This window comes from Temnothorax curvispinosus, unplaced genomic scaffold, assembly GCF_003070985.1.
Source record: "Temnothorax curvispinosus isolate PA1 unplaced genomic scaffold, ASM307098v1 QBEX01000305.1, whole genome shotgun sequence".
Classification (NCBI taxonomy): domain Eukaryota; kingdom Metazoa; phylum Arthropoda; class Insecta; order Hymenoptera; family Formicidae; genus Temnothorax; species Temnothorax curvispinosus.
Genome location: NW_020210085.1, coordinates 124,223 through 146,916, shown reverse-complemented (window position 1 = coordinate 146,916; position 22,694 = coordinate 124,223). Strand labels below are relative to the sequence as shown.

The 22,694-nt window shown below is 34.8% G+C and overlaps 2 protein-coding genes across 4 annotated transcripts; one reads left to right on the top strand and one right to left on the bottom strand.

The window, feature by feature from the left end:
- The first annotated feature begins 192 nt into the window (after positions 1-192).
- LOC112452668 lies at positions 193-2,210 on the top strand. Of its 2 annotated transcripts, none has more exons than XM_025013002.1 (3): positions 193-407; positions 527-836; positions 1,308-2,210. In XM_025013002.1, the coding sequence occupies exons 2-3, from the start codon at positions 621-623 to the stop codon at positions 2,133-2,135; spliced, it is 1,044 nt and encodes a 347-aa protein (XP_024868770.1). In that variant the 5' UTR covers positions 193-407; positions 527-620; the 3' UTR covers positions 2,136-2,210. The 2 variants fall into 2 exon arrangements, with proteins under 2 accessions (XP_024868770.1, XP_024868763.1); XM_025012995.1 differs by having other exon boundaries at positions 193-425.
- A 1,680-nt stretch (positions 2,211-3,890) lies between these two features.
- Positions 3,891-22,390, bottom strand: LOC112453510 (transcriptional activator protein Pur-beta). Of its 2 annotated transcripts, none has more exons than XM_025014299.1 (7): positions 21,690-21,726; positions 18,287-18,337; positions 15,136-15,254; positions 13,505-13,607; positions 12,058-12,188; positions 11,586-11,813; positions 3,891-10,292 (listed from the first exon to the last, which is right to left on the bottom strand). In XM_025014299.1, exons 1-7 carry the CDS (start codon positions 21,724-21,726, stop codon positions 10,005-10,007), a joined length of 957 nt encoding a protein of 318 aa, XP_024870067.1. In that variant the 3' UTR covers positions 3,891-10,004. The 2 variants fall into 2 exon arrangements, with proteins under 2 accessions (XP_024870067.1, XP_024870074.1); XM_025014306.1 differs by having other exon boundaries at positions 10,005-10,292; positions 12,070-12,188; positions 21,690-22,390.
- Positions 22,391-22,694: the final 304 nt, after the last annotated feature.

The window sequence follows — 22,694 nt, the reverse complement described above, 5'->3', positions numbered from 1 at the left end:
CGTTTGTAGGTAATTGTTAGGCTGAGTTTCCACTGAGCGCGTCACGCATCGCGTCGTCACAAGTTAACCAATCAAAACATCCCATTTTATTACATTCTTGTGACGGGATCGAAATGGGATGTTTTGATTGGTTCAACTCGGACGACGCGACGCGTGACGCGCTCAGTGGAAACTCAGCCTAAATGCCTGTGAGATCACGTCGCAAGATTTTTTTCTTTGTTTAGTTTATCTGTATCTCGATATTCTCGATCGAAGCATTACTATTACGAAAAAAGAATTTTGGAGAAATCGCTCGATTTATTAATACTAATTCTATTCTATTATTTTAATTTACACTTTTTTAAATAAATAGTTTCTGTTAATTTTGCACGCAAGTGTAAAGGTTCGCACGCTGGATGTATTTATATGTTAGTGTCTTAAAAATGGTATATGGTCATAAATATTTCTTCGTTTCCTTTCGTATTTATTTGCCTTAAGAAACGTATATTTAGATTATGTTAATTAATAATGTTACTCTTTTTTATAGGTTAATCTCATGATGACGTGTAAATAACACGTCGATACATGCAACGTAATATATAACTATATGTTTGTGTATTACTTTGCGACGTGGATGTAGTATGGATACAGATATATTAAGAGTGATATTAAGAAGTTACAGTGACGCAGAAAATGTTGATCAGTCTGAGAATTATGAAAATATGTCAAAGAAAACTTTGCTTTGTATACAATCTGACACAGTATTGAATGCTTTATGTCTATCGTTAAACAATCTCTTATGTTATAAGATATCCAAAGAAGCTTATCAACGTTATTCGATTCGATTGTTGATTATTGTATGTTACGTATTCATAAATATAGATATACAGGGTGGATGCGAAATCGTAGTACACGTTAACATGCATATGTCAACGTGGCGTCGCGGAGACCCTTTTGCCAAATATGGCTTGACCAGTCAAGGTGTTAAATAAAATTCAAGTAAGAACGTAAAATATTATTTGCCGATATCCGGCAAATACGAATAGAGAATAGCGGTCTATAGCTTGGCGTCGTTAGTCGAGAATGTCGAGATATAGTCAAGTGCACGTCCAAGTACTTGATAGATTTCCAAAATTATTTATTTCAAAAACCTCGTACAAAAAAAATGATTTTACACGTTTGACTTGATTTGGCATGACGACGCACCTTCGTCTTGCTTATATACTATGATTTCGCACACTCACCCTATATAGAAAACATAGCTTAATATACTTTTACTTTTTTGTCAGTCATTTTATACGTAATATTTTAATATGATTATGTTACAGGACGTCTTACGGACGTGTTGCAGAACAACGAGCACGTTTAAACATTTGAGGATATTTACATCTAAAGAAAATAGCTTCAAGTTTATGAATATTCTTTTGGACAAATATCTTACAGATGATGTTTTGATCAAGTGCTACTCGGAAAACATTTTGATATGTTTAACTCTTTCTGTAATACACCTGTCAGTTAAGAATACAATTTTTATGCGTCATACAGATCGATTACTTGTGAAACTTTTACACGTGGAAACAAATGATAAAATTAAAAGACTGTTACATAACGCTGTATGCTCAAATTTGCATCTTAGACTATCTACGAAGGAAGAAATATATGCTTTACAAAAATTTAAATTGATAGAAGAGCCTTTGTTCAATAGTTTTGTGTACATGGTTCCCACGTTAAAGAAAAGAACGCATATAGCTAACCGAAGTAACGATGAGGAGATGTTAAATAAATTATTGGAGCTTGGTGCCAGATCTGCATATATTTTTCAATTAATGTTTAATTTTTTAAAGGAACTGTTGGTTCAGTTGCAATATGCATCTGCAGTCCTCGATTTCACAGCGTCAATGTTAAAGCGGATATCTCGTTCTTGTGAAACGTACAACAGAGATATATTGGACCTTTATCCCAGGAAACTACGTTCTTGTGTAATTTTATTAAGAATAAGTCCCAAGCATCATACAGCACAAACACGAAAATATGCATTACAAACTATGAAACAAATCTACAATGAAAATAAGGATGTTCCGTTAATTTTTATGTCCCACTTTCTTGAGTGGCTTGAATGTTTTGCAACTTATATCACTAATAATATGCAAAGTTGACGAGAAAAAAATAATATGATAATACTACTTTGTATTTTAATACATTCTACGTAATATTAATTATTTTATGATTAATTACAGAAAAGTTTATATATAATAGTTTTAATTTTTATACATACTTTAATATATATAGATATAGATACATGTAATAAGTTATATTTTTTAAAGAATTACTCAAGTATATGTTAAATATAGGTTCTATTTATTATATTGTGCCACAAATCAAATGCTGAAATGTTTTTGTTAAAAAAAAGTGATAAATATTGATATCCTGAAACTTTATAAAATTCATACTACAAAGGATTAAAAATGTGATTAGCAAATAATATAATGCGCACTATGAAGATAATTTATTTTTAAGGTTTAGTTTTAATAGCGTTTGTAAATTATATACAGAGAGCTCGACGATATATTGTCATCTAATATAGCCTGCGTTACTTGTTATTTCGCTCAGTCTAGCTAAAGTGTTTCTTGCAAGTTTTAACATGTGATAGAAATCTAAAATAATAAAAATTTTGTAGCATTATGAGGAAATAAACGATCTAATGCTTCATATATTGGTCACATATAATGCATAACCCAACGTGTAAAAAAAACTCAGACAATGCATATATGAGACGTATCCTCATCTAATATTAACACGACTTTTATTAACTATATAGTCTGTATATTGTCGCCATTAAACTGCTTTTGCAAAACTCCAACAAGTCCCTCTACTATTTCTTGGTGAAACCAACAAGCATAAAAGCACCGCCATTTTGTAAAAAAATAAAAATAAAACGTGTGTTGTGTTATGCTAGATTTGTGCTACATTGTGCCGCAGAAATTACGTACATAGGAAAACTCCGGTATATACGCCGCACCTAAGGAAAACTTAATTTACTAAGTACTATTTAATATGTTTAAGGCAAATGAATTATAGCAATAAAACCTTTACGTATACTGTCTACTACTGTAAAAAAATTAGAAACAATAAAATATTTATTCTTTGTATTTAACAAAAATAAACTTTTAGAGACCCTTGCATTTTTGCCATATATCCCATAGGGGTGGGAAAAATGATATTCATAGGTGGAATATATATGTATATTATACAAAATCTTTATACGACGTTTTGATATCCCGTATTTTTATCCCTTGTATCTCCGGAACCGTGCCTATGCTCATCTTGAACGTTTACTGGGATTAATGTTTTATCTAATAGTACTATTTGCCATGAAAAAGAGTTTGAACATCAAGGTCCCAAAAATGGGCGAACGTTGCCATCACTCTTTTCCAAAAATTCTTATTTAATCATTTCTGAAATAAGTATCTGAGGTCACAATCTATTTCAGCCGTCCGGCCACTGGTACATTGACACGCCCCATTACTTTGTAAATATTTACGTATTACGTGATATATGTGAGTTAAAATAATTTTTCCCTGCTTAAGGGAATCTTAAGTTTTCGAATGAATACAAATATTTATATTAAAGATCTTTCTAATATTATAAATTGTATTATTTATATGACGAATCATGCTTAACCGTCCGGCCACTGGGACGCGTTTACCTTATAGTAGGAAACGATTTTTCTCGTTCATGTATTCGAAAAAAAGTAATTTTTTGTTGAACACGGTGTTAATAAAAAGTTTTGCACGATGTTGTGGTAGTAACAAAATGACCTATGATACGTTCGCATATTATACGCAGATACATCACGGAATGTTTAAAAAAGCTCGTCGTATGCATGCGGGAAGATGAAAAACTTTAAAAGGTTTGCAACAGATTGTTATCTTTAATAAATCAAATGACATACAAAGGCCAATCGCAGCAATTCTCATTGTTTTTCTGCAACAACAAACTTTGATTCTCATATTCTATTGATTTAAATGTAATAATTCGCAAGGACAAGTATTACCTCCTGCGACATAACTTCCTTTGGAGGATCGCAGTATTAACGTGTTTCAATGGCGCATCGTCCTTGCGATTGGCTTTCCTCTTTCTCCAATCTCTTGTCTCGCCCTACAAAGAGTAGCTCGCTCGTTTTCGATTGTCGAGCTAAACACGTGCGTACACGAATTTGGCATTCACGCATACATGCACACACACGCGAGAGCGCGCCGGGAGGAAAAAAAAAGAAAACAACGCGCCAAATGACATTATTATAATTAACTTTGCTCAATCCGCTCAATCGTGTTGAATCTTAACGTCTAATTTAACACTGTCGAAATTCTGATCATCCGTCTCTTCTCTCCCTTTCGATTCTCCTTCTCTGCTCTTTCTCTCTCCCTTTTGGCTCGCATCGTCGTCTATCGCCTTTATTATTAAGCTTTTCCTCTTTTTTTTTCCGTGAGACAACACTTTACTCCAAGCCTGAGTTTCGGAAACCACTCAAAATGAACGGAACGCCGCAAGTCCGAGGAGAAGGGAAAAGTACGCTTTAGTATGTACAGACGAGATGAGAGAGGAGACTCTGAACTGAAATCGAACGTGGGAATGAGAGGATCAAGTTGGGAGATGAACGGAAAGAAGCTATACTGAATTCACAAACTCAACTGATTGTCGTAATAAATGCTAAAAAAGAAAGAAAGAAGATCGGCCTGCTTGAAGGCCGATTCGATGTAACTTTCGCTATTAATGACATCAGTACACAACTAGCGCTCCAATAATAATAAGTATTAATAGTTAATCATAATGGTAATATAAGAAGAATAATCGTAATATATTAAGAATAATGACAATATAATCGTAATAATAATAATAATAATAATAATAATGACAATAAGAATAAGATAATCGCAGCAATAATGCGGTTTTCATTCTTAACTTTGCTTTTTTTACAAACCGTAGCTTTGCGCAGCGAGAAAGATTATATCGCATAACACATAACTGTCGCTCGCTATATACGCATCAATATCTACGGAAAAATTCTAAGTGACAATAATAGATTGACAATGAATAACAGTGGCGGTGTGTGTGTGTGGGGGGAGGAGGTATGTGTTGTGTGTGTGTATGCGTATGCGTATGCGTATGCGCATATACGCGTGTAACTTCACCGAATATATTAAAAACATAAGTATGTGAAACTTCCGGCACCTCTTTGCTTTAACACCTCAACAAGGAGGTCCCTTCGTTCACCACGCGCGCAACGTTCATTCGTAAAACAGCAAACAAAACACCAAAAGCTACCCCGTAACAACCACCCTCTCTCTGTTACACTACGTCCCGAGGAAAATAAAAGAAGGAAAACGAAAAAAACATTCGATAAAAATAATTAATCAAATAGATCATATAAAATGCGTTAAATTTATGTGTGGCAATAGTAATATTAATTTTTTTTCGTGTTGCTTTACTTCAATAGTACTTCTCTCACTAGACACGATTCAACATATAGAAAGTTCATCGTAATTATTTAATAATTTGTTTTATCATTTATAATTATATTCTCTTAAAGCTGTCTAAAGACTCGCTGCGTGGCAGGAGCATCGTGGGTTTTTTCTTCTTTCATTTATTTTATATTATTTTGCTTACTCTTACATGTATCAGACGGTATCTCTTCACTTCCGTTTTCTTTATATCTGTTTTTCTTTCTCCTCCCCCTCTCTTTCTCTCTCTCTCTCTCTCTCTTTCTCTGCGTTTTTTGTTTTAGTTAGGTACGTTTGTAGTTGTCCTCGCTTGTTACACATTTGTATTTTTGCATGCGCTGTTTTGCGCGTATGCATTTAATAAGACAGTGTCCCCTTTCTCCAGTCACATCATAGAAGGATGTATGTGTGTATGTCTGTGTGTATATATTTATATCTTAAATATCTACTACTTGTGGATGTTTTGTGATTTGTAATTTGTATAGATCACAATAATATCATACCATCTGCGTCATTAAACGATTTTTTTAATAACTTTTCTTTGCCGTTCTCATTTACAACGCTCGAACATTTCAAACACTATACAATGTTTCTACACAGATTGAATTCTGCCGATCCTACTCTGCCTTTGAAAAAAAAAATCGATCAAGTTTGACGATAAATAACGAACGTAAAGTATGATCGTGTAAAGCGTGTCAATGAAAGATGGAATATATTTCATCCGTTTCATCAGATATCGACATGTAACAATACACACACATACACACAAATAGAGTAAGTTAATATCATTACCCCAGTAAATCTTAAAATATGAGTTTTATATAAAAATATCTTGGATAAAATTTGTTTAATTTCATAGTCAATACGGTTTTGTTTTACACGGATACTTCCAAAGTTTCCAAGATCACGTCTATTTTTTTTTTTTCCAATTAAATTAAATTATATCTTTTCTTATATAAATCGGACTCTCTCCACTCGTTCTGTATTCAAAAAATATTAAATTATTGGAAAATGTGAATATAATGAGACTTTATATTTTTGTATCCTGATACATTCTAATGTAAAATATAAAATACCTCACAAAGTTACTTTCAAATGCCCTTATCCTAGCATTTTTTTTATTTTACATACAATAACAAGACTAATAACAACCTTATTTTTTGCATATACATACACGGTATCTGTACGTGCCGTTCTCCTTTAAATGTACGTATTTATTTTTAACATCACGTGATTCTTTTCGTCATTTTATATATAAAATTAAGATAGTTATTCAAAAATAAATGCTTAATGAGAGACTTCAGGTTTCATACATCAGAATGCATTAAGACAAGATGTAAAATAAATTACTTATCTCGCAGACTACTTATTTTTCAATAATTTTACATGAAATATTTTTCAATAATTTTAGATTAAATATTTTTCGCATACATGATGATGAACAGAATCGATTTATGTAAAAAAATATATGGTTCAATTTTTTTAAATACTTGATTAATCTTAAAAAATCTCGAAAATACTTTCACCTAACACATTATTACACTGATCATAAATTCTCACTCAAAGATAAATAAATTTAATCCGAAAGATTTTTCTATAAAGCTCATAATCTTAAGATTTATTGAGGACTGTATAATTTGAGCAATATATATATATATATATGTATATAATATACATATTGTGCCAGCGTGTGTGTGTGTGTGTGTGTGTCATTCAATCATAATATGTTTAAGGTTCCTGGCCGCGACCATATTAGATCGTGACGTCAGAGGCGAGAAATGACACGCTGAGAATTCTTGTGTGCCATTTCTCGCTTCTGGCATCACACGCTCACATGACCTGGGCAAGAGCCCAGGAGCCTTAACAGACAATAGAACGAAAATTAAATTGAAAGAATGTAAATTATAGGATAGGACCGAGGCTCTTCAATATACTTTACTCACTCGTGTGTGTTTGAAAAATTGTTATTGTATAATTTATATTTCGTATGTTCATCAAAACTTACGTGCTAAGTAAATTCAGACCAGCCGAAATTGCAATTTTAGAAAATGCAACTGAGGAATAATATTTTATAGAAATATGATCAAGTTTGTCACTAAGAAATAAATAAAATTTTATCTATTTTGTATCGAAAATTCGAACGTGCCAATCACATATTCAATTCGATTCAATTTCAATTAGATACGCTTCTTTCTAATTAAATAGTTTTTTTTTTTTTTTTTTTTATGCGTCTACGTGCCCTTTTCTTTCTCTATACGCGTTGCTTGCCGTCCATTCGCACCAGTGCGAAATATAGATGATTTAGATTATTTTACCATTTCACGTGAAAGAAAAACAAAAAAGAAAGGATATACATTTATCATTATTGATATTAGCACAGCGTTGCAGAATCGAAGCGTATTAAGATTCCCTTTCCTTTGGAAGATAACTCGATTGCGTTATTCTGTCCCTCGCTGTTCTCTCGACCGCTTTGAAATATTACTTCTTCTTTTCTGTGTCGTTTGTTTTATCTCATCTTTGTTCCTGTGTCGAGCGGGAGGGACCTAAGCAATTGCAGTTGTCTAACAACGCGATTTCTTAATTCAATTAATCGTACATCGTCAGATTTGCACACAGCTGCCTAGGTCCGCGGACATTGGCATTTCGTTACAATTATACAGCTATATAGATTCTATATAAATACCTATTATGCATTCATATAATACATACCTAATATTCACGTGTGTTAGAAGTCGATCATCGCACAAATTTATGTAACTTAATTACATACACGTACACGCCATTTCTCGTATCGTTCACACTCTTTTTACGATAGAATTATACGTCTTTCATGGTGGAATATATCTTGTATTTATCGTTATTCTCTGGATTCTCCGTGTCAAGTGCCAAAATTTGCCGTGTTTGCCACTGAAGTGTAATGCAAATACTCGTGCGTGTGTATGCGTGTGTGTGTGTGTGTTCGTGTTTGTGCTTCTTGCATTCTATAAAAGCTTTCAGTACGTATGATTGTATGCGCACTTTTCATACAAATCCATGAAAGAAAACGTAATGTACAATAAATTTTGTATAATATACATATTAATACGTATTAATATGATTTCGTATTCTTTCGTTTTAGCATCCTTTTCGTTCTCTCTCTCTCTCTCTCTCTCTCATCTATGTTACATATATCTCATTACTTTTAATAGAGACGTCGTTCAGTTTTTAAATGAATGCACAATGTCGCGTGGTACAGACAGTAATGTAAATATCCGAATAAAAGATGCGAATATTCTTCATCCTTATTCTTTTCGTTTTATGTATATATTCTGTTGAACTTAATTTATTACCACAGTAATAAATCGCCATCGAACAAACCTAACACATTCAGCGATATTTTATCTATATCCAATTTACGACATTTCCGCGACAAGTACTCGCCGAAACTACAGTGAACTTTGAATTTTTTCTTTTCGGTTAAATCGAAGAGAGATGTACGTACTGTCTACATAGATATAATAGACCTTTGTTCTTATCATTTTCTCCTCGCGACAACTCACACACTTTTCCTCTTATTTACTCGTGATATAATCGTTAATATAACAACTATTTATTCATAAATTCTGAACGATCAAATTCAATTGTAACGTGATCTACACTACGGTCCATTTCCCGTTCAAGATTCTCGTTCGTTCAAACTTACACGCGCGAGATCCGCGAAATGTGTGCGATTGCCCGAAGATCGAAAAGATTGTATCGACAGGAAACGTAAAATGAAACCAAACGAACTGCGTGCGTCTATGTAGAAAGCCAGGAAATGAACGGTAGTACTCATAACGTTAATCAATGGCAATTCGCGTTTGCCTAAAAAGATATCGCTCGATCGCAATCATTATACTCTCGATTTTCCGTTGTTGCGTATTTTTGTCTTTTTTCTTCTTTTCTTTTCTTTGTGTTATCTATTCCTGTGTTAGTCGCACACGAACGGCAGTGACTCATTTTCCCTCCGCGCACACATACACGCAACATGCATACGCACACGCACACCCACGCATCGTCATCATCATCATCATCTAATCCGCTCTTCTTTCCGTCTTCCTCGCGTCCTCACGTGCCAACAATCATGTATTAATAACCACGTCAAGCGTTCGCTTTTCGTTTTCTCTTCCTTTTCTTTCCTTTTTATTAAATCTGTGGTTATATGAATATATTCAACAATCGGTCGCGATATCCTCCGCGATATAATGATCATATTTCAGGCGAGTTTTGGTGTTTGCGCTTAATGGTAAGTGTGATGCGACGGTGCGATGTGACGATGGCAATGATGACCCCCGGTGACGATGGCGATAAACGGTCTCGAGAATGATGATCGTACCGCGTGATAATGCCGATGACCATGTGTCGATGTCATATAGCCGATGAATAATGTGACGATGACGACGATGGCAATACAACTCTGACAAGTTCCGTTATTTCGCTTAATGACTTGAAAACAAGTTTAAGAGTTTATAATTCCCAAATGTTCGAGTTAAGTTAAAGCCTTTTTCACTTGATTAAGGGTGAGTCTAGATTTGGATTAGGATTAGGCTGCGTGTTCGAGGATGGCGATGGTACCTGTGCCACCACCGAGCCTTTCCCCTCGGACAATACGTTTCCTCCGCCAACACCACCGCCGCCACTACCGCCGCCGCCGCCGCCGCCGCCGCCGCTGCTGCTGCTACTGACACCACCGCCGCCTTCCTTCATCTTCTCGCAGTAATCTGCGAAAATATCACGAAAACGAGCCCAGGACTTTTCTGGTACGGTGATGGCTGTCCTAAAGTTCGTCTTCACCTGCAAGAATGTAATCCAGCTTTGCATTATCCGCTATCGTAGGCAAATTTATTATAAATATTTTTTTCCCCTTTCTTTCTTTCTTTCTTTTCATTCTGTTTTATTGAGACTAAAAAACAATTAATGTAGATTCCTTGGCTCAATATAAACGTAAACATAAGTATTTCTAAAAAAAACATCTATTTAAATCAAGAAAACATTTCTTAATGTTCCACAGATGTTTATATAAATTTGTAGGTATAATGTATTTAATTATTATTTAATCTCTCTCAGTTTTCCTTTTCTATTTATGTATATGAATTATACAGGGTCACGTCTAGGTCAGGTCAATAAAAGCAGAGTCTTATAGGAAATTGACGTTGGAGCAAAAGTTCCTGTAAATAAAAGTTCGGAAACGCTTCGTTAAAAAATTATAGCTTAATAAACTTCAAAAAGTCACGTTTTTTTATACCCTAAAGCTTTTTTCGTTATTTTAAACTTGATCCCTTTTGTACGCCTTATCAGACGTAAATAAAATTGGTGTAAATTAATTTGTTATTTAATTATCCATCAGATTTATTTCGTTACTCTTTTAAAATAAATGAAGGGTTTGAACGTATTTTTAAAAATCAAAGAAAACGTGATTTTTGAAAGTTTATTAGCTATAACTTTTTAACAAACCGTTTCCGGATTTATGTTTATGGGAACTTGTTCCAACGTCACGTTCCTATAAGAGCCTAAAGTTTTATTGACCTGACCTAGACGTGACCCTGTATACGAAGGAAAATTAAGAGCTATCCTTTTAAAATATAAAAAAATTTCAAAACGAAGCATTAAAAAAGGACTCGTGTATAAAACAGATATTTTATGTTGTATAAAATTTCAAGACGTATAACAAGAAAATAAAATGTACCATATACATATAAGAATCCATAAAAGAAGTCAACGCGAAAATATTAAAAAAAAAAGTTCTTTAAAACGAAACAAAATAATACTTGCAAAATGAAAATTTTCCACGGATAATTTTGAACAAAAATTCCCTATATCTCGATAAAGTTGAATGCCTGGTAGAACATTGTGTTTACCAAGTTTTTCTAGATAATAAATATCCTGATTTTATAAATACACAACACATGTGTATTCTCTCCTATAATCTCATTTCAACGAGATAACCACCGACCACGTTGGAATAAATTTTTCCTTGAAAAAATAATTTTTAGTAAAAAGAAAAAAATACAACAAAAAGAAAATAGACAGCTGAAAATAAACTATTTGTTGGTGTTCGTTTCTTATATGTAAATAATATATGTATACCTCAGAAATTCTCATATAAATGCCACGATTGTTCTGGCCGATATCAAAATAGAAATTCTTGCTATCCACGCGCATATAACGACCCTCCGGTAAATCGCCTTTGAAGCCACCGTCGTCCGTCCCAAATTCCTCAAGAAGATCCGTTAATGCATCACGAAACTCTATCATGCCTTGCGCTGGTATTGCAATCTGAGTCCTGGGTCCACCTCGTGTTATCGTTTGCGACACCTGGAAAAAGCAACACAAATATTACACACAAGATATTCCGTCTCACGTCGCTGTATTGTTCGGATTTACACGGCGAGAATATCATATTATATAAGATAAACCTTTTTTTATCAATAATTCTAGAAGAATTCTATTTATCTTTTCATTTTTCGAAAAGAGCACTGCCTCTTGAGACGAAAGCCGACTTGAGAGTCTTCTTTTATGACTTAGCGCGTAGAAAGTAAGTACATTGGCTGGTACATACAGGGTGACTCACCCGCAGGAAACGGCCGCGAGAATTCTCCTTGAGGTCCAAGTAATATCGTCTATTATCCTTCACCATCATTTCTGATTTGAGTTTTCCGTCATCTGGCACGTTTTCTGGATTTGGTGGACCTGATTATCCGGTATAAGCGAAGATGTTAATGAATTAAACATCTTTCCAAATAGGACAAACGCAATACGTGATGAAAATAATCGTAAATAGAAAAAAAGAAAAGGATTAATTTTACATCATATTAAAGTATCAATATTTTGTCAAATTAAAGTTTTAATATTGTATAGGGTAAAGTGTAATATGCAAATTATAATCGGAAAGAAGATGATTCTTCACGTAAAAATTAATCAGAAGAGTGAAATAAATTTTTTCATTTTTAAACAAGGCATTATTTTACAAGAAAATCGATTTTAAAAATTCGTCAGGCATGCGTACGATCGACTATGACTTGACAGACATTCATTCCACACGGTCGATTATCGTGCTAGTATTCGTAAATATACACCATATGATATAATTTACTTTTTATTCGTTCCAACTATCTTGCTTATTTCTCAAGTTACTACAATAACATGACATTGTAATAGAAAATATACTGATGTGTATGGCATGCTGTTTTGCTATTTATTATCAAGATTTTTTAATCTAAAATAAAAATTCAGTACGTGATTTAAACAGAAGTAGAAGTACAAGTTTTTCGGAACCATTTTCATTATGTCAAAACATAATAAAAATGAATTAAACGTATGTCTTTGCGTAAAATTAATTCAAAATGAAAATTTTATGAATAAATAGCCAAACGGCGGCGTGTCATACTCAGAGAAAGATACAGCCTATACAGTCGACGTACTTTTATGTCAAGACATACGTTTAATTCATTTTTATTATGTCATGAGATAATATTAATGTATTTTTATTATGTCGTAACATAATAATTGCAGGAATATAAATTATGTAAGCTATCATAGAGTAATTCAGTAATTTAAAATTATGCTACAACATAATAAAACGTATGCCATGACATAATAAAAATTGAAAATTAGAATTACGTGCTACTATCATTTCAATCCTAGATTTCATATAAAATTTTTGATCGAAAGAAATTTTTATCATGTCAAGACGTAATATTTATTGAGAATTTCCATCATGTACATAATTTTAATTCTTGACGTTCCATTATGTACATAATAGAACGTCAAAAATTTAAATTCGAACTGTGTTTGCTGTAATTTTCAAAATCGATTTTCTTCAAAACAAAACCTTATACAAAAAAATTTTATTTCACATTTTCGATTTATTTTTATGGGAAACATCAACTTCTTTTCACGTGTACACAAATCATGTACCCTATGTATATGTATATGTACTTTAGATATAACTACGTGCACGCACACGTGTACTCTTTCACGTCTAATTGATAGATGCTGTGATATACCTAAAGATGCATAAAAATCGCTAAATGTCGACAGATGGTCCCGAAATTCGGATGCTGTACTGAGTGCCAAGTAGATTTGGCTTCTTCTCCCATCCGCTCCAATCTGGAATAAAAAAATAATTGCATAAATTATTATTATATTGCAATACATCTTATATTGCAGCATGATAGGGAAATCCGCGTCATAATGGGATATGGTCGATATCTTTTTACAGAGCCAGCTGCCATGTAATAAAATGTTTAAAACTTGATACTCTTAGATGTCTCTACGCACCATGTGTTATCAGTTTTGATATTATTTTTAGCTGAAAGATGCTATAAATTGTTTAATGCGTTTGCTGTGCTCTCCGCGACTGATACGTGCAGTTTCTTTGATACATTTGCATAAAGATAAACAATGATAAAATTCTACTTTTTATTACTGTAACGTATATTTACGTTATTAAACAATCAATCTTTTTTTGTCAATTTAGCCAAGTATCTGTGTGTAAATACCGTAAATATATCTGTGATAATTTATATTACCTAAAGTAAACTTATACATTTCGGGGCATAACGGGAATTAGGCTATGTGGAACATAATGCCTTGTGTTCTTTAAATGTGTTTTTCTTTTCATACACTATTAGTAAGTATCTATTATGTTGCACAATACTGATACCAAACATTATTATACTAAATTTTGATTTTGATTTTATTTAATAAAACAAATGTATATTGTAATAAGAAAAGTGTTATTAATAAGCACGTATTAATAATTAAAAGTATAATAATACATTCCTACATATATTGCGCGTTCTAATAAATCACATTTAAAAAGTTTTGAACATTAATAAACAAGTTTTGTGAGGTATCCCATTATGTCCCGCATAAAATGCATAATAAGCACAATAAAACTCATGCTTTTAATGTAAAACAATAATTTCCTTTTAAACTATTTTTCACAGTAAAACTTGTGTGTTTTTCTTATAGTAGATATTTCAAAGAATATTTTGGTGCAAGACCAGGGTACATTTATTTATTTTTAATATGTTTTAAACTTGTTTATGCAACACGTGCATGGAAAGTGCCCCATTACGCACGCTACGCGTGCGTGATAGAACACTTCCCAGGCACTTGCAACATAAAATAGGGTGTGTAAGCCGTGCGTAAAGATGAAAATTCCCGGGTCCGGAGTTTACGCACCCGGGAATTTTCATCTTACGGCACTTGTTACACAACGAACTATTAAATCCCTCTTAGCATTCCCGCGTTATGTCCTGTGGGTTCCTCTTCGTCAATAGATAAAATTTTACGTAGATAAATATTATATTCTACGTACATAATAAATAGAGTACGTTTTATAAAAGATATCTGAAAATATCATAAACTTTAATAAATATTATAAATTTTGTTAAACACTTTGTAGTTTTTATCATTACAAATTTTAATCAACTCTTTTAAAATTTTCAAAAATCGAAACTAAGAAATTTTTAAAGAAATTTCTTTTCCATGTGTACTATTTTCATACATATTGCAAGTATCTGTATTTTTGATATTTTATTAATAATGCTTGTTGCTTATCCGTAATCTAGATCTAAAAGTCCTCCTATAATATATGTCGAGAATTAAGTTATAAAAGATGAGACGGTACCTCGGCGACTTTGATAAATCTCCCACGTCTGTTTTGTTTCACGTCAAGGTAGAATCTTTTACTTTGAATTTGCAACATTTTCGTCGCCAGTTCCTGCTCGCTTTGCTGGCCTTGCTGACCTAATACAATACAAATACATTGATTCATTAATATAACAGTTTGTCGCCCATACGGTCCTAAACTAGCAGATTTAAACTAAAAATTGAATTAAATTGATAAATATGTTGCTCATTTCGTAAAATAATTATCTTATAATGTTTCTTTTGTCGACTTCAACTTTTTTTGACTAAGGGCCGATTTCATCGTCTCCAATTAACTCGATCGGTCCGATTAAACTCACTCTTCGTCTCTTTCTAAGGAGGACAGTTAATCAACAAGTTAATCGGAGATTGTGTAATTGGCCCCAAAAGACATCCTTAATAATAAATCATATTTAATTTATAATGGATAATATACATCTATACATGAACAAGTTTACATTTTAATCATTCAATATAAATCCTTTTCAAAAATATAAATTATCGTATATTGAAACGTTATACGACGTTTCGACCCTTAGGATTCAATATACGTCGTGCCACGTGTAGTCGAGAATAATAAACCTTTAATCATTATTGGCGGAACAAACAATTTTATTTCTATAACGTATCGTAGATAAATAAACAAAACAAGAAATTAATCATGTAAAACATAATAAATATAATCAAGTAAATAAATCAAGCTAATGTGAGTGAATAAAAGGGTAAATATTTACCCTTACGAATCTCTCCTCAATGACCTTCTTCTTCATATATATTGTATAGAGAGCACTCTCCTATACAGAGTAACCTTCAGAAGGTTTTAGTCGTCGCTCGTTGTTTATTAAAAAGTTACGAACAAATATAATTGAGAAATATATAACAGTTCGTGTCAGTGTACTAAGAAAAGTGATTTGTTGATATGTGTGTATAAACTATACACATGTAGGCGGGGATGGGTGAAGGTGGACCTCTGTTCGCAGTGGAAAGTTGAAAACCCTAACTGTATACAATGATAGACCTCGTTTTGCCCTGTAAGCAGGGGTGAAGCGCGGTGGGATGGACGATCGCTTCGCGTGGATGGTTCTCTGAACAGCATTGTATTTTCCATGAAAAGCGAGATCCATCCCACCCCACCCCACTCCACCCCTGCTTATAGGGCGAAACGAGGTCTATCATTGTACGGTTGAAGTTTTCAACTTTTCACGCAAACCAACGTTCACCCCCACTCACCACCGCCTACATGCAGTACTGTCTATACACTGCATCAGCAAATTATTTCCTTTAGCACTGACCCCAAACTTGTATATTTCTCAAACTTTTTTTGTTCATAACTTTTAAATAAGCAATTATCAACGAATCAAGTTATAAGGAGTTACTCAGGGTCATGTCTTTGACAACATATGTCAAGATCAAGATCACCGAAAGCGTCTCCCCTTATCTTCATTTTTACCCTTTTCTATGCCAACTATTCTCTGCTTTAAATGATTTTCCTTCGTTCATACATATGTTTCCACATACATGTTAGTCGTTTATGCCTTTTAATACTCAAAATAACTGCTATATTTTTCAAACTTTTTTTGTTAATAATTTTTTAATAATGAATGAGCGACGGCTAAAACCTTCTGAAAGTTACTCATCAGGAGGGTGACCTATAGCAAGCTATAACTTTCTCAAATTTAGGTTTCTTTTGTAAATTCAAAAAGTACTAAAAATCGGCTTAGATTCTCTACATTAATTATGGATACTGCTTAATAAAAAAAATTTACTTAAAGACCCACGTGTTTTTTTACATTAATTGATTCATTTCAATTATTCAATACAAATATGTCGGAATAAAGTATAAAATATCTCGTAAAGAGTACTGATTTTTTTTACTAACTTTATTTAATACTGATGACTATGTGCAGACTGATTGAAAGAATCTTATCGGATAAGAAAAATCATATAATTCCAATTTTAATAAATTAAATTAAAATGTTGCCATTACATTATATATGTTCTTCGAAACCTTTGTAGCTTTAATTTTTTCCTGTTATTCAAAAGGCAAGGATGCTATATACATACATATATACGATACATGTATTTTTTAAGATAAAATAATAAAAAGTATAGAAAAATTTTCATAATTCTACAGCATGTGATAAATTGAATATATACTATTTTTATTGAATGACTGAAAGTTGAAAATCCGAACCGTATATACATCAATGATGACAATTGATAGATCTCGTGTGCGTTTTAAATCGCAAACGCGCGCGCGTGGCAGCAGCGGCAAGGAGAGCTCTCCCACCACCGCGCACCGTTGCTCACATTTATCGACGACATGGCGTGTGACGTCACGACCAGCTGACCAGCTCCCTAATGCCCGCTTACTGCCGTGCGCGTGTTGCATTTCGTTTCCGGCCGCTGCACTCTACTTTGCATTTCAACTCCGTTCCGCGAATATCTGAACATTCATTTCAGGGGATCAGACGACGAGTCTTCCCCCCCCCCCGTTTCTATTATATATTTCACGCGACGATTGAAATTATCGAATCATGCATAGTATCAAGAGACATTATTATTTACCCGAACGACCAAATCTGTCGAGAACAGATTTTGAAAGCCTCTATTACAAATTTTTTATCGATAGACGGCTAGCAGAAATATAACAGAATCTGCCAACAGAATATAATGGCAAATTAATTATAGAAACTGAGAAGAATCTGGTGTGTTTCGTAATCATTTAAATGATGTATTCCATTTAAATGTTTACACTAGTGACAGATTCTATTTGATTTCTATACTGACAATATGCGCTCTCAATTTATCGGCAAAATACGAGTTTAATGCAGACATACGGATGATACCGGACGTGTTACGATATCTGAACAAATCTTCTGCCAATCTATTATACTGCTGGCAGTTTGCTTACTGAATAATAGAGTTCACCCTCTTCAGAAACAAGAGAGTGGAGAGGGAGAATACGCGGTAGAATTTCGATCAATTTAATTTTCTACGTATGTTTATATATATATATATATATATATATATTTTTTTTTTCTTTCTGCTTAAACTTTATATGAATATTACATATCGGTTTCAAAATTCGCTTACCCTTCCGATTACTATATGCACAATGGAGTACTCACCGGAATCAAAGTCAGCACCTCCAGCATCCAATCCTCCTGGATTCCCATACTCTAATAAAACAAACAACGTGATTAATCAACAAATAACGTAGAAACATCAATATGATAGACTAGCACGTAATGAATACATGAGATAATATTTTCAAAATCTAACTGCTATTAACAAACTTATATTTTTCACAAAATAAATATTAAAAATAAAACGTACGTTGTGCAAAACAATCAAGAGATAAAACTTTTTTTTTCGTTTATGACAAACGCAGTTACTTGAGTTGAAATATGTTTAATATAGAATAGTATATTATTATAATATTAACCCAACAATCTTAATATTATAAAACGAAAGTCCACAAGTTATTAGTATACATATTTTATAGACATAAATATACGACCAACAATATTTTTTGTAATACGGTGTGTAAAGTGTTTGTAAAGTCACTGCGTATTTTGGCAAAGGATAAATATTGAATAAAATATATTAATAAAATATATAATAAATATGCAATTTTTACAAGTTTTGCAAGTTACACAAAATCACAAATCAATAGGATTTTACGAGAAAAAATTTAGTAATCATTTTCCACATGTGTTCCATCACAGTCTTTGTAAATTGCAAGTCTATGTTTAATTTATCAAATTTTTTAGTAAATTTCTCTTTAATATTCTAGAGTTTTATTCCTTTTAAGTAACGAGTAAAAATACACGTTTCTTTACATTTACTTTATCACAGGACTTACTTCGACCAAACTCCGATTAACTTAATCGTTGATTAATTCATTGGAAATGACCACGCGCATTTGTCAATCTGCTTAATCTGACTGAATCAACGAACAAGTTATCCAAGTTTGGTCCAAGTGGCCCTTAGAGATCTGAAAAAAAATAATAATATTAAATATATGAGATTTGTTCATTCTTTTTACTTTTCTATACACATGAACATACACGCTCTACAATCTCTCGTATCTACTTTTTTGTCTTGAAAGTCAGAATATGTATTCATTTTATAAATACTTTCAAATTCTAAGTTAATGTAAATTTTCACAAATGCCGAGATTTCTGCATATGTATGTCTTTTATACCAGATGAGGAAGAACCTTTGATAATTATTAGCACGGTGTATGTATGTATATATACTATACACACACACACACACACACACACACACACACGCATACACACACCCCATGAAGATAACTTTAAAAAATATTTTGAACGTTAGAAATACTGGTGAAAACCTAACATCCAGAAGGCTAGTTGACGACAAAAATAGAATAGTGTAGTAAGGTATAAACATTGAAGTCACAATTAACTTAGCTAATTTAATAATATTAATTCAATATATTTATATATAATTAACAAAATCAAATGAAGTCAAGGTCAGGTATAATTTAATTATAGATTTATAAAATTCTATAACTTTTTAATGAAAGACATTTATACATGAAAATTTCATATTTTCTATTTTATAAATCTAGTAGCACTAACAATTCGAAAACTTAAAGCTACAACACTCTGGAACTTTTTGCACTACTTTTTTTCTTATTACCAAAACATGATTAAGAATATTCATTAAATAGTACGCGGTAAAATTAGCGAAATAACGCCAAGGTCACAAATAACCGTGTGAATAGCTAGCTCCGAAGGCGCCAAGTCTAATTTAATTGAACGAAGAATGATAAAGGCAAAATAAACAGTATCAATCGTATCAATGTAACATCGCGAGAGGCTTTTCTTTTGCAGTAACATCGGGTTGTGGAGTATTATAGACGCCTTCAACCTATCTTTTAAGTTATATAACAATATAACCTATAATTACTTATCCCATTATTGTTTTAAACTATTTTTCCTATTTTTTTAAATAATGTTGTATATCACTCTGAATTTTAACCAATTTTTCTTCTCGATCAACCTGAACTTGCACTACCTATAACGCAAAGCGTGGAAAGAGAGGTTAGGAGCATGAAAGATGCGCGCATGTAGTAGGTAAATCGAAGAGAAAGAGAAAGAACGGCAAGACAGAGTGAGAGGGGGGAGAGGGAGGGAGGGAGGGGGAGAGAGAGAGAGAGGAAGGGAGAGAGGGAGGGAAAGAAGCCTTGAATTTTGGACACGCAAGAAGTGCAGGAGCGTAACTCGATAATCTATTCGAGGTACACCACTCGTCGGAGTCTTTTCGTTTCGAGGTTAGGCGCCGCGTTAGGGCCAATGCACACAAAAAACTTAAATAGTAAAACGTTAGCAGTAAGAAAATCAACAGTTTGAATTTGCTACCACTTACTACTTAAGTTTTTTTGTGTGCCAAGGCCCTTACGCGAAGCGGAAGGAGAGGAAAAAAAAAAAGAAATAAAAGACAGGAGAGAGGGATTGGACGATTTGCACGTATGATACGTGTGCGAAATTTACGCGGCTAATCTAAAAGGTCCGGCTGGCCGTGCACGCATTTGTTCACGTCCTGATGGATGTAAGATCGACGTACATTACATTTGCGCTCCTGTGCGGTTAGACTCCGTCACTGTCCGTCGCAGTGGTCGCAGTGTACCGTACAGAAACCATGGCAGCATGGCAGCTTTCGACGCTCGATCGGAGCGAGAGGAGCTAGGTTTGGTCAGGTTTGTTACCGACTCGTAAGAAAAATCAGCATTGCGACGCAGGGCAAGCAATATCGAAAGTTGCAAATATCGACATGAGAGAGCAACAGAAAAAATACATTGCTCTTGCGCGCGTGTTGTGTACGTGTATGCCTATGTGTGCGCGTGCGTGCACGCGTCGTGTAAAGAGCGAAGAGGGAGGGAGGGAGGGAGAGGCTCGTGGCCGAAGGAGCATAGGAGCAAGAGAGCGGAGCATGTAGGGGACGAAAGGGGCTATCTTCTCGCGACCGACATGCAGCCGGCCATCTTGAATCCTGGGTGCCGTTGAAAAATAGCGATTCTTTTCGCGCGGCGCTTGACAGAACCGACCGCGCAAAGATGCGAGAGACGATGCGTGTTCATGCACGCGGATGCGGGAGAGTTCGTTGCACACCGCGTCCCCGTGATTAGAACCTCACCCTCGCGGATCTCTCGTGGACGAGAGCAGAATGAAAGCGCGCGGGGGTTTGTCGTTCGTTAAACTCCAAGATGAGCGTTTGCCCCGTCTCCTCGACGAGTTTAACGTGCATATACGAATGCTTTTTGTGCCGTGCGGCACAAAAAGCACCGCCGAGCACGGACGAAGGATTATGGAGGAAAAAAAATGTCGGTTAGCGGTACGATGTACGATCCGCTTTCATTCGTTCAACGCGCGCGGCTGCCAGGGCATAGCGCGGCTGAACAACCGCGAGGTCGAGAACACGAGAACAGCAGGAAAAAGAGAGGAAGGAGGAAGAGCCAAAGAGGCATATAGAGAACGTTCGTTTGGCTGCTCTTACTTTGTGGCTGATCGTCCAGGCTCTCCCGGTCGGACATTGCGCTTCTCGTAACACGTTCTCCTCTTTTGGTTAGATTTCCACGCGTCGTCGTCGTTGTCCTCTCGCGTCTTCACACGTCTTCCAACTTCCAACCGATGGGCCCGCCGGCGCGGCGATCAGAGAGTGAGAAAAAAAAGAAGTTTAACGTATACACGGAGAGAAAAAAATTGGAAATCCTTCGGTACACCACGTACCGCGTAGGCGCGCGCGAGACCCCTTATAGATATGACGGCGATATATATGACGATAATCTCCCTTTTCAGACCGCCGACGAGCTAAACCCCACACAAAAACCGAACTATCTTCTTTCACACCGTAGCCAGCACAGTGCACCACACGTTTTACACTTCCTTCTCCTTTTTTTCCTCCGTTCTTCTACACACGCACGGTCCGACCGCCAACCAACCGACCGACCGAACGACCGACCGACCGAACGAACGACCGACCGACCGACCGACCGTCCGTCCGTCCGTCTACGGCACCAGTCACCAATCGCCAACCACCACCACCACCGCACACGCTCGCCGGTGCGCTCGCCTAGCTCGTTCGCTCGCTCGCTCGCTCGCTCTACGTCGACACACACTGCCAACTGCCACTCTTCCGCACGTTCGCGCTCGCGCTGCTTTCCGACTTGCCCTTGCTCGTCGCTCGTCACTCGAGCTCTCGCTCCTCCACCTCCACCTTCTCTTCAATCCCCTCTCCCTTACTCCCTTCTCATACACGAGCAGTGAGAGCGAGAAAAGCGAGAGCAAGAAAGAGAGACAGTATGCACGTGTGCACGCGTGTGTGTATGTATGTAAGGGTTTTTACAGCAAGCATGCATATATGTCCACACACACATACATTTAGAGACCCTATAATCAGAGTCTGGCCATACGGTAGCAACTTTTGATTGGTTCGCCATTTCTTGTCAAAAGCAAAAGAAAGAGAAAGAGATATAAGAGAAAAAGAGAAAGTGATATGAAT